This window comes from Cuculus canorus, chromosome 4 (assembly GCF_017976375.1).
Source record: "Cuculus canorus isolate bCucCan1 chromosome 4, bCucCan1.pri, whole genome shotgun sequence".
NCBI classification, from domain to species: Eukaryota; Metazoa; Chordata; class Aves; order Cuculiformes; family Cuculidae; genus Cuculus; species Cuculus canorus.
Genome location: NC_071404.1, coordinates 78884518 through 78898045, shown reverse-complemented (window position 1 = coordinate 78898045; position 13528 = coordinate 78884518). Strand labels below are relative to the sequence as shown.

Here is a 13528-nt window from a genome sequence, read left to right as displayed (position 1 = left end):
GTCTCTTAATTACAATCGCTGAAGGAAAGCATCGAATAACCTGTAATTGGCTCAGAGTATTGAAGTCTATCTAAATGTCTTGCCGCCTTCCCTGTTCTTTCACACCTGCTTTCCAAGGGCGAGGAACAGAAAAACCCCAGTGGAATCCCTGCGCCCAAATGCCACTTTTGGCAATGGTTGTGCACAGGGAGCGCTGCAGAGCTTTGCCTTATGGTAGTCACCAGCAGACAAGGACAGATGCAGACTTATAAAGCTTTTATTTGTTCTCCATTTTTTTCCAAGTAATAGGATTGAAAAGTTCCTGGGAAAGCATGTGACAAAACACTGACGATCTATGAAATACTCATTCGGTATCAAAGGAAAAGTGGTAATGGGTGGGAGAAGTTACACGGAAGGATTTTTCTTCGTATTTTTCCCCCCTGGCAACCTATGTCGGAGAAACAGAAAGGGTTACTTTGTGAAATGGCAGCACACTGGCAGTGCTTCAGCTTTCCACGTGCTGCGCAGTGGCAGAAGGTTTGCTTTTTTCAAGCAAACTCTGGTGGGTCAAGGGAAGCTTGATGCTTCTTTGAGTTGAAGGAAAAGAAAGGGTGGGAGGGTGGGCAGAGAGAGGCAGGTAGATGGATGATGCGAGAGACAAGCATTGCTGCTGTTACCTACCACGTGTTACACGCCGATTCCTAATGTGGCTCTGCTCTGGACAATGAGGTTTGCACCCTAGAAGAGAATACAAACACCCGTGAGAAAGAAACCAGGGGAACAAAGTGTGTAGGGCTTGAGCAAGAACTTTTATAAACTTAAACTTGTGCCTGTGTTCAAAGGATAATTCCAATGGCACTTCCTATCCCTAGAATCTGTGCAGTCCTGTACGTTGGGTATTCTTCATAGAATCATGGAATGCTTTGGTTGGAAGGGACCATGAAGGTCATCTTGTCCAACCTCCAATTTTGCAAAGGTATAAAGTAAACTTTCAGGGTGAGTTAGAGACAAATAATTATTTCCTAAGTCTTCCTAATATATTTACCTGTGCAATACTTTGGTTGGAAATAAAAAAGGATTCAATCAATAAGCAGTTTAGGGTATCAGTAACACAGTCCTGTGCTTTACGGTCGCTGTGTGAACTGTCACTTGTACTCCGTGTAACCGCTTTGCGCCTGCCCAGCAATATGGCTACGGATAAACTTCTCCTGTGGTTATTTCAAAGACAGGCGAACGCTGAACGCGTGAACGTATTTGTAGTTGATGAGTTTGAGAAGAATGGGGTGACTGTTTGGAGGACATAATCAGCCGGACTCCCCCTGCTAACCACAGGATCGTGGAATAGTCAGAAGAGACCTCAAAGCCCATCCAGTTACCCCCCTGCTGCCACAGGCAGGGACACCTCCCACCGGATCAGGGGCTCAATATCTCTCTATTTGCCAGGCAGCTCCATTAACTGATCTAGGTGCCCTATTTACTGACAGTCCTTCAGAGTTCACAGGAATCTGTAGCACAAAAGGAAGTTGATGTATGCTAGACACACAGTTTAAATTCTGCACATACATGTTTTTTACTTGCAGCTTGTAGATATTCAGCTTTTCCAGACAAGGCCCTGAAGAACCTCATCTAATCAAGATCTTAGCCAAGCTTTGAGCAGATGACTGGACTAGTTTAGCTCCAGACAACCTTTCCACATGGAACTGTTCAGTGGCTACATTCTGTGGCTGTAAACCTGTGCAGTCAAGACAGACGCTGTGCTCTGCAGGCAGGTTTACTGTAAAGGCACAGCGACAAGGGACCGTAGCAGTCTGCAGAACCACTGTCCTAGTGCATGGTTTCCTAGTGATTTTCCAGTTTCCTGTCTGTGTTTTATGTTTTTGTTTTGTTTGTTTGTTTAAAGGAGATAGAAAATACCTCTTCCCCAAAGCATGTCTCAACATCTGATTGCTTGCAGCACTTATCTACCATGGTAGTGAAACCTTCAGCAATTGTCTTGATTTGTTCTTCTGTCATCTGAGGCTTGCGTTTAATGAGGTTGATCAGCAATCTGAAAATGAAGCCACAACACAGTGTTAATGTTATTTGTAGTTTGATTTCTCAACTTTGTACAACTCACTCTAGGCAGGTACAGCTCATTTATAAGGGCGTTTTTTTTTTTAGAAACACAGAATGGTCTGGAATGGACTGTGAAAGTCTTCTTTTGTCATGCCTAGAGGAGTCTTTGTCTATTTGTGACTCCAAACTCACAGTTTAACACAACCATCTGTTCACGTTTCGTTATCCCAGATACAGACTGGGAAGAGACTTATTGACATGATCTGTATGCTGTCTTAACGACTTGCACTGGCAGTGGATTGACATGAAGCTGTGGTCAGCTAAGATATCGATTTCATTTGAAGAAAATGCCCAATTTGCCTTTTCCAAAGCACATGATGTTATGCGCTGACAAGCTCAGTACAAACACATAGTTCCATCTGGTTTTCTCTCCGTGGTGAAGACCCAATCAGAGGACAAAACAAGAGCTTTGTAGCTTCCTTCTGTGCCTCTTTCCCCCCCTCCCCCCCCCCCCAAAGCATTACAGGTCAGAAGTTTTTCTACAAGGTATTTCTTGTAGCTTACTTCATCTGCCCTAATTCCTTTTCAGCAGGAGTAGCGGTACACAGTTTCTCATCAAAGTTGAACATCTCAGGGTCAAATGCTGGAGGCACGTATTTGGTATCTACTCCCATGGCAGTGAAACACGGTCTTCTGTAAGCGTAGGAATCGCTGCAGCAGTGGGACACATTGTCATTTATAGGTGTGGTCTCTTGTCTCCTGCACATATCCTGGATCACCATGCTCAGCTGAAAACAGAAAGAAAGGAGGACAAACATGAGTTACGCCTTTGACAATAACAGAAGAAATATGTAATGTTTGTGTCACAATAGCATAGCTGGAAGTGGAAGGTGTTGGATCTGAACACCTGCTTGCCAATGGCCTGGTCTTAAGACTTAAAAGCAATAGGTATTCCTGGAGTGGGGGCATTCCTTAACCTGCAAGGGTTCTCAGTCCATCCACTGGGCTACCATCAGTAAGTAAAAGGGGTTTCGAGACTGCTTAGTTATTCCAAATGCAAGCTGCCGCAGGCCCACTTGACTGACTTTTGCTTTCTGAGGGAGAGCAAAGTTTAGCTCAAGCGTTCATAAGCTTCCATGAGACAGCTACTTAGGTTCTCGCATCCATTAAAAATGATTAGAGACTTTGACGAGAAAAATGACGAGACTTTGAATTCTGTTAGATGCGTAGCTTGGGGTTTATGGAAAACCATTACGAGTTTACTGTGTTGCCGGAACTCAATATTTTTGAGAGCAGAAGAAACCTCCAGGAGGAGTAGAGAGAATAAACAACTGTACTCACATATCCTTCAGAACAAGGCATACGCCTGTCTTCAGGCAGCTGGCAGCACTTGGTACCAACGGCTGTCATTTTCTTTCCAATTTCAAGCAAAGTATCGGTTGACACCTGAGGCATTTTCTTAGTGTAGCGGACCAGGATTCTGAAAGAGATGTATCAGAATTGCTCTTAGCTGATGTTTGAAGAATGCTCTACTGAGCTCAACCACTGAAGTGAAAACAGAAGTGAAGACCAAACAGTTGAAGCCCAAGGCAGCCACTGTCAGTGTTTACCCTCAAGAAGATTTATCAGAAAGTACTTACGCTTTGAGAAAGTCTTTTTCGCCATGGGTATTGAGAAGGTCACAGTTTGTCTTCACAACATCCTGAGTTTCTTGGATGTGTTTGTTCAATTCCTCTTGCTGCAAACAAGTATAAATGGACGAGTAATGTTAGGGCAGGACATCCTGGTAATGGTCCTTCAAATATACCTTTTGAACTCTTCTAAAACCTCTTAGCTGCAAGATACCTCTTTTGCAAGGCCAACCACTGCTTTATAGCCTGGACGGCGGGGGGAAATTGATTCTCATGAGAGCCTTCATTTCTAACAGAATTTCTGTGACATTTAAAAAAACCTCGTTGTTTTTTTAAATTAAATTAATTACCCATTGGACTTCCTTTCTAGACAATGGAAGTTTTTTTGTTTGCTTGTTTAAGTCGTGTGAAAGTTTTTGAAGTATAGGATTATAAACCATGAGGAGAACATCTTCTTTCTAGCCCTTGGCAAAGCTGGCAGTGCCTCAGCTTTTGCTGTGTGTGTGATTTGGTTCAAGATGAGGAGACCTAAGTTTAGGCATCTCTGAGTCAGTGGTTTCCCATCATGATCCATGAGCAGCCATGCTTGGTTTAAGCAGTGGAGCCCACGGGGTAATTCCACTAACCAGCTATTAATCGTCTTCCTCAGCACAAGCAGAAACACTTCTAAGAGACTGAGGCATTGGGCAGTTGAGTGAGACTGGTCTGAGATTTTGTGAGGTGACCAACGGAGTTACTTTTTGGTCTGAGAAAACTCTGTCTCCTTGTCATGGGCCCTGGAGTGCTTCATCTCCGCTCAGATCGCTAACTTCGCCTGGGATTAGTCTCTCAAAATGCTTTCTGCCTGCTCTTCCATAGGAGCTTCTCAACGCAATCGTTTCATGATAGGTACCGACCAAGCATTCTAGTTATTCACAAACAAACTTTGCGCTTACAGCTTTTCCGTAGCACTCGGCAGGGTTGTCTGTTTTGCAGCACTTTTCCAGGAGTGTTTCATACCCCTTTGCAACTCTCAGAATCAGCTGCGTGGAGAACTCGGGATGTCTCCGTGAGTATTCGTATACAAACCTGAAAGACACACAGGCTGGCAGAATGAGAGCTCCTGAATAGCATTCTGCTTTCTTCATGCACAACACAGCAAATGACAATAACAGTTCCTCAGGTGACACCAAGTAAGGTGGACAATGAGCTTGGAATGCTGTTTGCTTGCTTTAGCAGCACTTTTTGGTCATTCCAACAATCTTGTCTGCCAACAGGGCCCAGGTGAGAGGAACTAAATAGCTCCCCAGGACAGAGTACTTCTTAAGCAGATAATCCATATGGGCATGCACAAAGCCTTCAAATAGAAGAGAGGCACTGATAAATTCAACTCTGATAAGTAGGAAAAGTCAAAAAGCATGAATGAGAAACTGGGGGTTCATCTCAGGTTGAAGCTGCATTAGGGACTCTGTGGGGTTATCCCTTTTCTCCATAGGCACCTGAAATGCCAAAGAGGACAGTTTTTTCCAGTGCTGCAAAAGGCCATAGTCCAGAAAAGAGAGAGGATCATTTGCAGGAACGTTCAAATACAAGAACATGTACTGTTTGCACTACTTACTGTGACAAGAACACATCGTGGTCTGCCTCAAAGCTTTTGCACACTTCCTTATCTTGCACGTATTTTTCAACGAGTGAGGGAAGACCTTCGGGTTTGTCATCAAACTCTGCCTCCATGATGCACTGGCTTCGTTCCACAATGGGCTTATCACAGCACTCTTTGATTTTGCTTGAGAAAACATCTTGTTTAGAGCATACGTAGGCCATAATCTCTGCCTGTAAAATTAAAACATTATCAGACCAGCTATGAAATAATAATTTAAAGATAGATTAATTAATCTTCTTTCTCTTTTCTCAGACCCTTCCCTTTCAATCACACTTAGAACTTTTCTAAAGAAACACTGTCTCCATACAAAGAGGAATAATCAGAGGAGCGGGCACGTCCTGTGTGTGTTGAGCATGATGTTCACGGGCGAGAATGCTGTTTTCTCCCTGATCTTAAGGTTTGAGAAGACAAACTCTGGAAAGCCAAGGAAGGTCACTGAGTGACTTGTCACAGGGAGGCCAGATTGATCTTGTCAATCCAGGCAGGTGTCCAGCTCTGACAAAGGACAAAACAAGAAACACCCCAAAGCTAATTTCAAAAAGTGTGCCTAAGTTCCAGCCAGCCAGGAAACATTTAAATCCTGTCATTACTGCACAGTTTTTCCTAATCCCTGCATGTAAGCTGTTCTTGAGAGTTCCCTGGCGCTATGGGAAAGTTAGAATAATGGCAGTACAGACAGCAGGGCAGCCAAAAAAAATTGTGCCTTTTTTGCCTCTGCTTTGTCTAGGATTGATTTGAAATGAGTACCCTCAGTCTCCCTGATCAGTGTTTAGACTTCACCCAAAGATGTGCTATACTGTGAGCACCAGCTTCTTGCCCTCATGATGATAAAGAGCTGGCTCTGTAACCAGTCCAAAACCTAATTCCGGTAAGAGCCAGCTGAGGTGGCCATGGGTGTTTTGGTGCCTGGGGAATCTTCTAGCAGTGCTCAGCTCAAGCTCCCTGCACTGTGAACAAACAGCTGCAAAAATTATTGTTGTCTGAAACACTCTTCAAGTAGATAAACATTTCTGACTTACCCTGTCGTCCATGCACTCTATCATGTCCCCTGAGCAGCACTCTTCATAGACACCCTTTATTTCCTGTACAAGTTTAACAAGTTCCGAGAATGGAGCCTTGGGGTATTTCTGGCTCAGGTGAGAAAGTTTTCTAGGTGAAAAAGAAGAAATACACTTGTTTTAGAGCTCCGTATCAAACAGAACCTTGTAAGTCATTAATACTTATTGTAGTGTAGATCAGCATTACTTCAAGTAAATAGTCCCTCATTTTTCTTCTCATTTCTGGTGGCTGCAACAAAAGAACATCAACACCTGCACCAGGAACCAGAAGGAAACAGGTCTGTGAATTTGGAAATGAGGGTTCTTGCTTGTATCTGGGATTTTGTGTCTAGTCTTTACGCAGAAACTCGACCAGAAGTAAATCCTACATCTAAATAAGCAGGTTAAGGAACCACTGTCATCTCAGCATTGAAAGTCTGTTGGACAATGGTCCTCAGCCAAAAAAGCATGCTGGGAAGCACCATGAGTGCAGTGTTCAAACTGAACAGTTGGAAATAAATCATATATATGTTGCTATGTCTCTCTTGAGTAGTTTCAGGTTTAGGTTACTACTTATTAAAAAAAAAAAATAAAAAAAAATGAGTGGAGCTTACTTTGCTTGGAAGGTTCTCTCTCCAAACTTCTTGAGGACTCCACAAGCGTACTGCTGCTTCACACTGATTTTCTTGGCTTTTTCTTTTATGGCAGTTGCCTACAGTAAGAGGATGCACATTGTCACGTTAAACTGATTATGTGTAATGGACTGACATAAAGGCAGATCTGATAATCCCCCTTCGGAAAGAGCAGGTTCTGGTCCCGTTAGCGCTGTTACACAGAAGTCAATGGGGCTGAGCTTGAGACAACAGAAAAGTTTTGTTTGTGTGATTCTTAAGGTTTACATGAAATCTTGGCTTCAGTTTTCTCAAGTCCTTCCAGTACCTGAAGGGTACGACAAGAAAGCTGGGGAGGTACTTTTTACAAGGGCATATAGCCGCAGGGTGAGGGGGAATGACTTTAAAATGGAGGGTGAAAGCGTTAGATTAGACATTACTAAGAAATTCTTCACAGTGAGGGTGGGGAGGCCCTGGCCCAGGTTACCCAGAGCAGCCGTGGCTGCCCCATCTCTAGAGGTGTTCAAGGCTGGGTTGGATGGGGCTTGGAGCCCCTGATCCCATGGGAGGTGTCCCTGCCCATGGCAGGGGGTGGGACTGGATAGGCTTTGGGAGCCATCCCATCGCATTCTATGGCCAAAGCTCTGTGGAAGTCAACTGCTATTGATTCATGGGGCTATCATGTGATTAATCCTGACCCTTCTCTCTAAGTTCTTAATGCAAAGATTTGTATGAACAGGAAGATTCTACCCCTTTCTCACTCCTCTCCCTCCATTTGCTTGGGCAACAAGCAAGGGAAGAATAGGAGAGACCTCCTGTGCACTCGCACATCAGATGTGGTGCTGGCATGTTAGGCTGCCGAGGGAAATATGTCTTTCCCTTTGCTGCTTCTTCAGCAGCAAGCCTTCTCACTACAGTTCACCACAGATGAGAAATCCCAAGCGCTACAAGTTCTTTGTTCTCAGTGCATCTGCACAATACTTGTAGCTCCCTGATAATGTGTTAGCCAAGGGACAAAACGACAAGCTTAACCTACAGCTTGACGCTTTTGTTTTTTCTTAAAAAAAAATCCAAATGTGAGGGGTCTGACCATTTTGGTTTCTGTGAAGCCACATAGAAGATGTTTACCGAAACCCATGAAGCGAAAGCACAGTTTTGGAATCATAAACCATAATTTAACACTGGCCTTTTAAAGCAGCTTCTCACTTTAAAGAGAACTGCCGCTAAGCTCACAAGAGACCTCTGTAAAATAGACCAGTTGCTTGCCTTCCACCTTAGCTTCCACTAAGAAAACAGGATGTACCTTTTCATCCAAGCAAGTACCGATGTCGCTCTCTTTGCAACAGTGTTGAAGGCCATGTTCATAATCAGCAGCCAGGCCGAGGATGGTTGGGGCGTACAGGAAGGGGTTCCTTCTCGCAACGGCATAGATGAAACTATAAGGAAAAGGAAAACATCAGTTACATATCCAAGTACAACCTTAAATCCCTTACAGCTTCTCTAACTATTACTTCTTGTTTAGAAAGGTAATCTGCTTTCCCAACACAATGCCTGCTAGGGATGAATTCTTTTGTGTTTGTGAGCTTAGATGTATGTATGGTATTTTCAAACGCATTCTCAGACACTCGAAAATTCTGATTTTGAGTGTGGAAAAATGAATTTGTGGCCATTTTGCCAAGATTTTATTGCTGATTTTTACTCTTTTTACTGTTACCTTTCTTCATCGTTTCCAATTACAGTGGGTGTAGCAGAAAGATGGAGCGAGTAAATTATTAAATCAATATTGAAAACACTGTGGGTTTTCTGGGGTTTTGGGGAAAAAACCAACCCCCTCAAGATATATAAATTGTGACTAATTAAAGGTCATTTTTTTAATGGGAAAACCTGCTTTAGCACGGAATGAAAAAATGTGATCAGAGCTTTGGGTATTCAATGGTTCAGCAACTGTTTCCAACTTGCAGATATGAGGTTAAATATCTGCAGCTTCTCCACATGTCCTGCGTGCCCCCACGCACCGTGCGGCTTGAGGACTCTTTTACTGCACCACTTAATACTCAAACCGTACAAAATGGCCATTTTTCTTACTGTCCCAGTAAAGACACCCGGCTGTCCTGGTACTCCTTGCAGATCACATCAGCAGCTGGTCTTTGGTATGGCTGAACGAAGTCTGGTTGGGGCACTTTAAATGACAAGAAACAGTCATTTCTTTCCGGATCGGGTTTGCCGCAGCAGTCAGCCATGGCACCATATGAGTCACGGAGCTTTTCTACTTGGCAGATTTCATCCAGGAAAATGGTGGGCTGTAAGGGAGATGCTGAGGGTCAGGATTGCCGTTTATAGAATGTGCAGTGTACATTCTAGTTATCTATGAAAGAAAACCCAGACTGAAAAGTAAATACACTTTTACTAGACAAGATTCAGACCACAAATCGCCCATTGTTTTCAACTCTATTTGATTAAGTTTGACTATGACTAAACTGAAGTTTCAGATCAACTGAAGCAGGATTTTTTATTCTACCTGATGATCAGCCTCGGAAAATCTTGGAGAGAACTAATGTAGTCATGTTGTTCAGTCCGAATATCAGAGCTTGCGAGCACATGGGCACCTGGCTTTCCAAAGAGACAGGCTGAACCTGCTGGACATCCAGAGATCTCGCGTGCCTGCAAGCTTCTTTAGTTACATGATCTTAAAGGAGTTTTCTTAAAACTCCTTGCAGTACCTTAAATTAGCACACCGACCTTTTTCAAGTCAGCCCAGTGTGAAACTCCACACGCTTTGGTCACGTTAATACCTACAACTATATCTGTATTTTATAGCCGGGCTATTTGTACTAAATGCTAACACCTATTTCCCGACAAAGCTAAACTTAATGTGCCCAAGTGTGGTGCTTGGGCTCCAACTTGTGGCTCCACAGATCATTTAGGCACTTCCGAAAGGCAGAAGTGCTGAATCTGACAAAAAACAAGACTAAAATCTGAGCATTGGCCAATGACAACAGCAACACCTGAAAGGATCAGGCACAAATCCTCACTGAGGATGATGCTGGTAGCTGCTTAGAATGAGGAGAAACACAACATCAAAGGGTTCACTGCCTACCAGGGGCTTGGAGCAGTCAGGGGCATCCTCGTTGGCCACGCACTTCTGTGCCAGATCAACAACATCCTTCACCAGCTTAGACAGGCTTTCGTAAGAGCATCTCTGGAGATACTGGGCAAAGGTGATCATGGTCCTGAAACACAGAGCACATTTTGTAACACAGAGATAAGACACGTAACAGGCAATAATATCAAAGGTGTTTCTGGATGTCAAGTTGTTCAAATGGTGTGAAACAGAGCACCAGGATGAGCATAGCACCAGGTCCCATAACCTTTCTCTTCTCACCTCCTTTCTGAAGCATGTTTTTTCACCTTAGTTTCCAAGAACAAAAGGCTTAATTAACAAATTATAAACATAACAGAAAAGGCTGATTTGAGTTTTCGGCCACTTTTACCAGCGTATTTGTGAATGCCATAAACTAAGCTGGGTTTTGCCATTGTTACAAATGATCCTCAGGCCACCTTCTTTCAGAAATAGTTATATTCCTGTTGGTGCCCTCTGCCATTCCTCAAAACAGTTTAAAAAGAGAATAATTGAATTGTGTCAGAAAACTTGTCACAGATTTGTGTTTTGAGGTTGTGGGTTGGTTTTTGGGGTGGTTGTGTTAATGTCTTAACCCAGCGCAACTTCTCTCCATCCTAATGTTATCAGAGCTGTATCACTCACGCGTATTTTCTTTTCACATAAGGAACGCAGATTTTCCAGTAAGGTTTGCAGGAGTTCTTTTCCCAGAGAGCAAGGAAGTCTTTGTGACTTCTGCAGGTCTTACAATACTCATAGACTTTGTATCCTAACAGTAAGAAGGCTTACTCGCTGCCACGCTTCAGTGAGACAAATACGTCTCCACTAGCTCATACAGCGTTTTCATTTCCTTTTTCGTCCAGTATCAATAGAGATGGAAAACGATCAGAAAATGCAAGGTGAGCGTTCACTTACACTGCCTTAAATGTCTCTTCCTTCAAATCATTGTAGCGATGGGCGATCTCACTCTTGTGGTCTACAAGGAAAATCAGAGAGAACAATGATGTTTGTGGTCACATTGGCTATGCTACAGCCCTAAGGAACACGTCCTGGGGGCCTCGGGCCAGGCTTTCATGAGCGTTCAGCTGTCACCCATGCTTAAGGCAGCTTTGGAATTGCTTAGAAACAGCCCAGGCTAGTGCTGAGCACTGGCAAAATCCCATCTTTTGGTACAGTATCCCAGGTAATCTGTACTGCTTTCCCGGGTACTTCAGTTGAACCTTTCCTCAGGCCCCTTGAACTCTTTGTTGTCTCAGACAACTACTCTTGTCCGTTTGTCTGCAGGTACCTAGCTCTTGCGTGTGCTCATCTTTCTGAAGGGACCCCAGTGTGTAATGTTTAGGATTCTAATGCAATAGTTACCTCTGTAAGCATAAAATGACTGCTGTAGCTTACTATAAGGGTTAGCAAATGCGTCCTTTGTATAACGAACACCACTATTGGGTCTTTCCCGCAAATAAAGGACTGCAGCTGCAGTTTGATTTCAGCAAGCATTAGCAGAGTTTTCTCTTCTGGAACACAAAATTACTAGCTCAGCCAATTCATCCTCTTGTTCCTCCCAATGCATATCATCTGTGCTCTTCAAGGAAAGCAGATGAAGGCCTTCACTTGGCCCTGATGGTGATAAATATGGGTTGTAGTCCTACCTGATATAGATCTGGGGATTTTGTTACGCACTCATGTGAAAGCTGTTGCCTTTAATTAGTGAGGAGCTCACTTACGACCATTCCAAAGACAGCACTTTCAAAAGCACAGTGCTGGGAAGCAACAGATTCTGAATAATCTATATCTGTTCATGCACTACACGGCAGAGGGATATCACCAAACTGACCCATCCCATTAAGCTGAGTTATCTGGAGTGTCCTACCCACCTCCACACCATATCTCCATTTAGTTTCTTTTCAAGACAACCAAATTTTCCTTATCTCTTTGGATCAAGCTTGCAAAAATTGCATTCAAGTCATTACGGTGCTCTAACAAAGGCTGCAAAGACAGCTAATGAGTCCTTTCTTACCTGCATCTCGAGCAGCTCTTTGCAGATTCCTGGATGTAGCAGAACTAAAGAGGAAAATAAATGAAATTAATGTTACCCACTTCATGGTTGCAGATTTTGATGTGAGCTAAATAGCTCAGAAGTGCTAGGAAGATTGAAGGGAAAGCGGTTTCTTATATACCCTTTACTGCCCGTGTCTGTAAAATATTAACCACAGAGCTGGCATCTGTAGATTTCCACTTGGCCTGAGGAAGATTACAAAACTTGGCCTGTCCTTGCCAAAAATGAATTTGGTATTATTTGTTTATTATGTGCTACTCTGGGCCTTTTCGTCCAGAAAAGGTTGAACCCTCCAGCACCCAAATAGATAAAAGTTTTGCGTAAATTTCCTTATCAAATGACAAACACGGAGTTCAAGGCATCAGACAAAAAAGTCATCGTCTAATCCTATAGCCGTGTTGGTTTTTTTTCACTTGTGTTTGTCCAAAAGCAAAGCAGGTTGGTATTGTACAGTAATAACTCACCCAGGCAGAACTCAGTGCTCATACCTGCTTGTAATTAGAGAATTATAATTTAAAATCACTTGACAAAAGTGAGCTCGAGATTCTGGTATGAAGAGTACAGATGGGCACAATAAGCGATGAGCCCAAAGGTACAGGTAATCAGTGTCTCCAATTTCAATCCGCCTAAAGAAACAGAGGTAGAAGTATGGAATGAGTACCAGGGAATCTGAATCGCACAATATAGGTAACTCCGGAGCAAAACACGTGCATGCAGAAACGGATCCATGTCAGTAAGTCGGAACTGACACTTTTACACTGTGTGAGACTGCATCTCACTCCAAATTCTGGGATATACATGTAGGGTAACACCCATGAGGAAGGCTGTGCAAACAGCCAAAGGGCCAATGTGAGCATCTGAGTTGTCAGGTCCCGCTCTGGTTTCTGTGGGTGCTGTTGCTACCCGGGATCCAGAAAACTGCCAAGTACGCATGTAAATGTTTCCAGGAGCTGTAATTTCATAATCCTTGCTCGTGATGACATCCTTCAAAGAGTAATCTCTTAATTAAGTACCACCCTCTTCTTCAAAAATGACCTGGCTATTGACCGGTTGGTAGGGTAGGAGGTGAGACACAGGGAGAAATGTGTGGTTTAAGAGGGCCCTAGGACATGGAATAGAATGGAGATTGTTTTTCCAGAGCCTTAAAAACAAATACCAAGTACAAGGTTGGGTCCTTACTGAGTAGAAAGTGATGCAGTTCCATGTTGGAAATGCTATGCTTTCCTTTGAATGGATTTCTCTCCCCAGTGGTCGATGTCAACCCACACGACCGCTCTCAGTGGTGCTCTGCCTCACAACTCAGTGCTTCCAGTAGCCAGTGACTACCTGGTGCAGCCAGAGCGAGGTCCCCTAACTCTTCCTTAGGCCTTAAGGTTCCCTTTCCTACTCTGCTTTTCCTCTC

The 13528-nt window shown here is 43.5% G+C and overlaps 1 protein-coding gene across 1 annotated transcript; it reads right to left on the bottom strand.

The window, feature by feature from the left end:
- Window positions 1-238: 238 nt before the first annotated feature.
- Window positions 239-12244, bottom strand: ALB (albumin). Its single transcript, XM_009570218.2, has 15 exons — window positions 12088-12244; window positions 10989-11049; window positions 10053-10185; window positions 9041-9255; window positions 8259-8391; window positions 6959-7056; window positions 6327-6456; window positions 5263-5477; window positions 4601-4733; window positions 3675-3772; window positions 3376-3514; window positions 2599-2822; window positions 1894-2026; window positions 661-717; window positions 239-427 (listed from the first exon to the last, which is right to left on the bottom strand). The coding sequence occupies exons 1-14, from the start codon at window positions 12170-12172 to the stop codon at window positions 667-669; spliced, it is 1848 nt and encodes a 615-aa protein (XP_009568513.2). The 5' UTR covers window positions 12173-12244; the 3' UTR covers window positions 239-427; window positions 661-666.
- Window positions 12245-13528: the final 1284 nt, after the last annotated feature.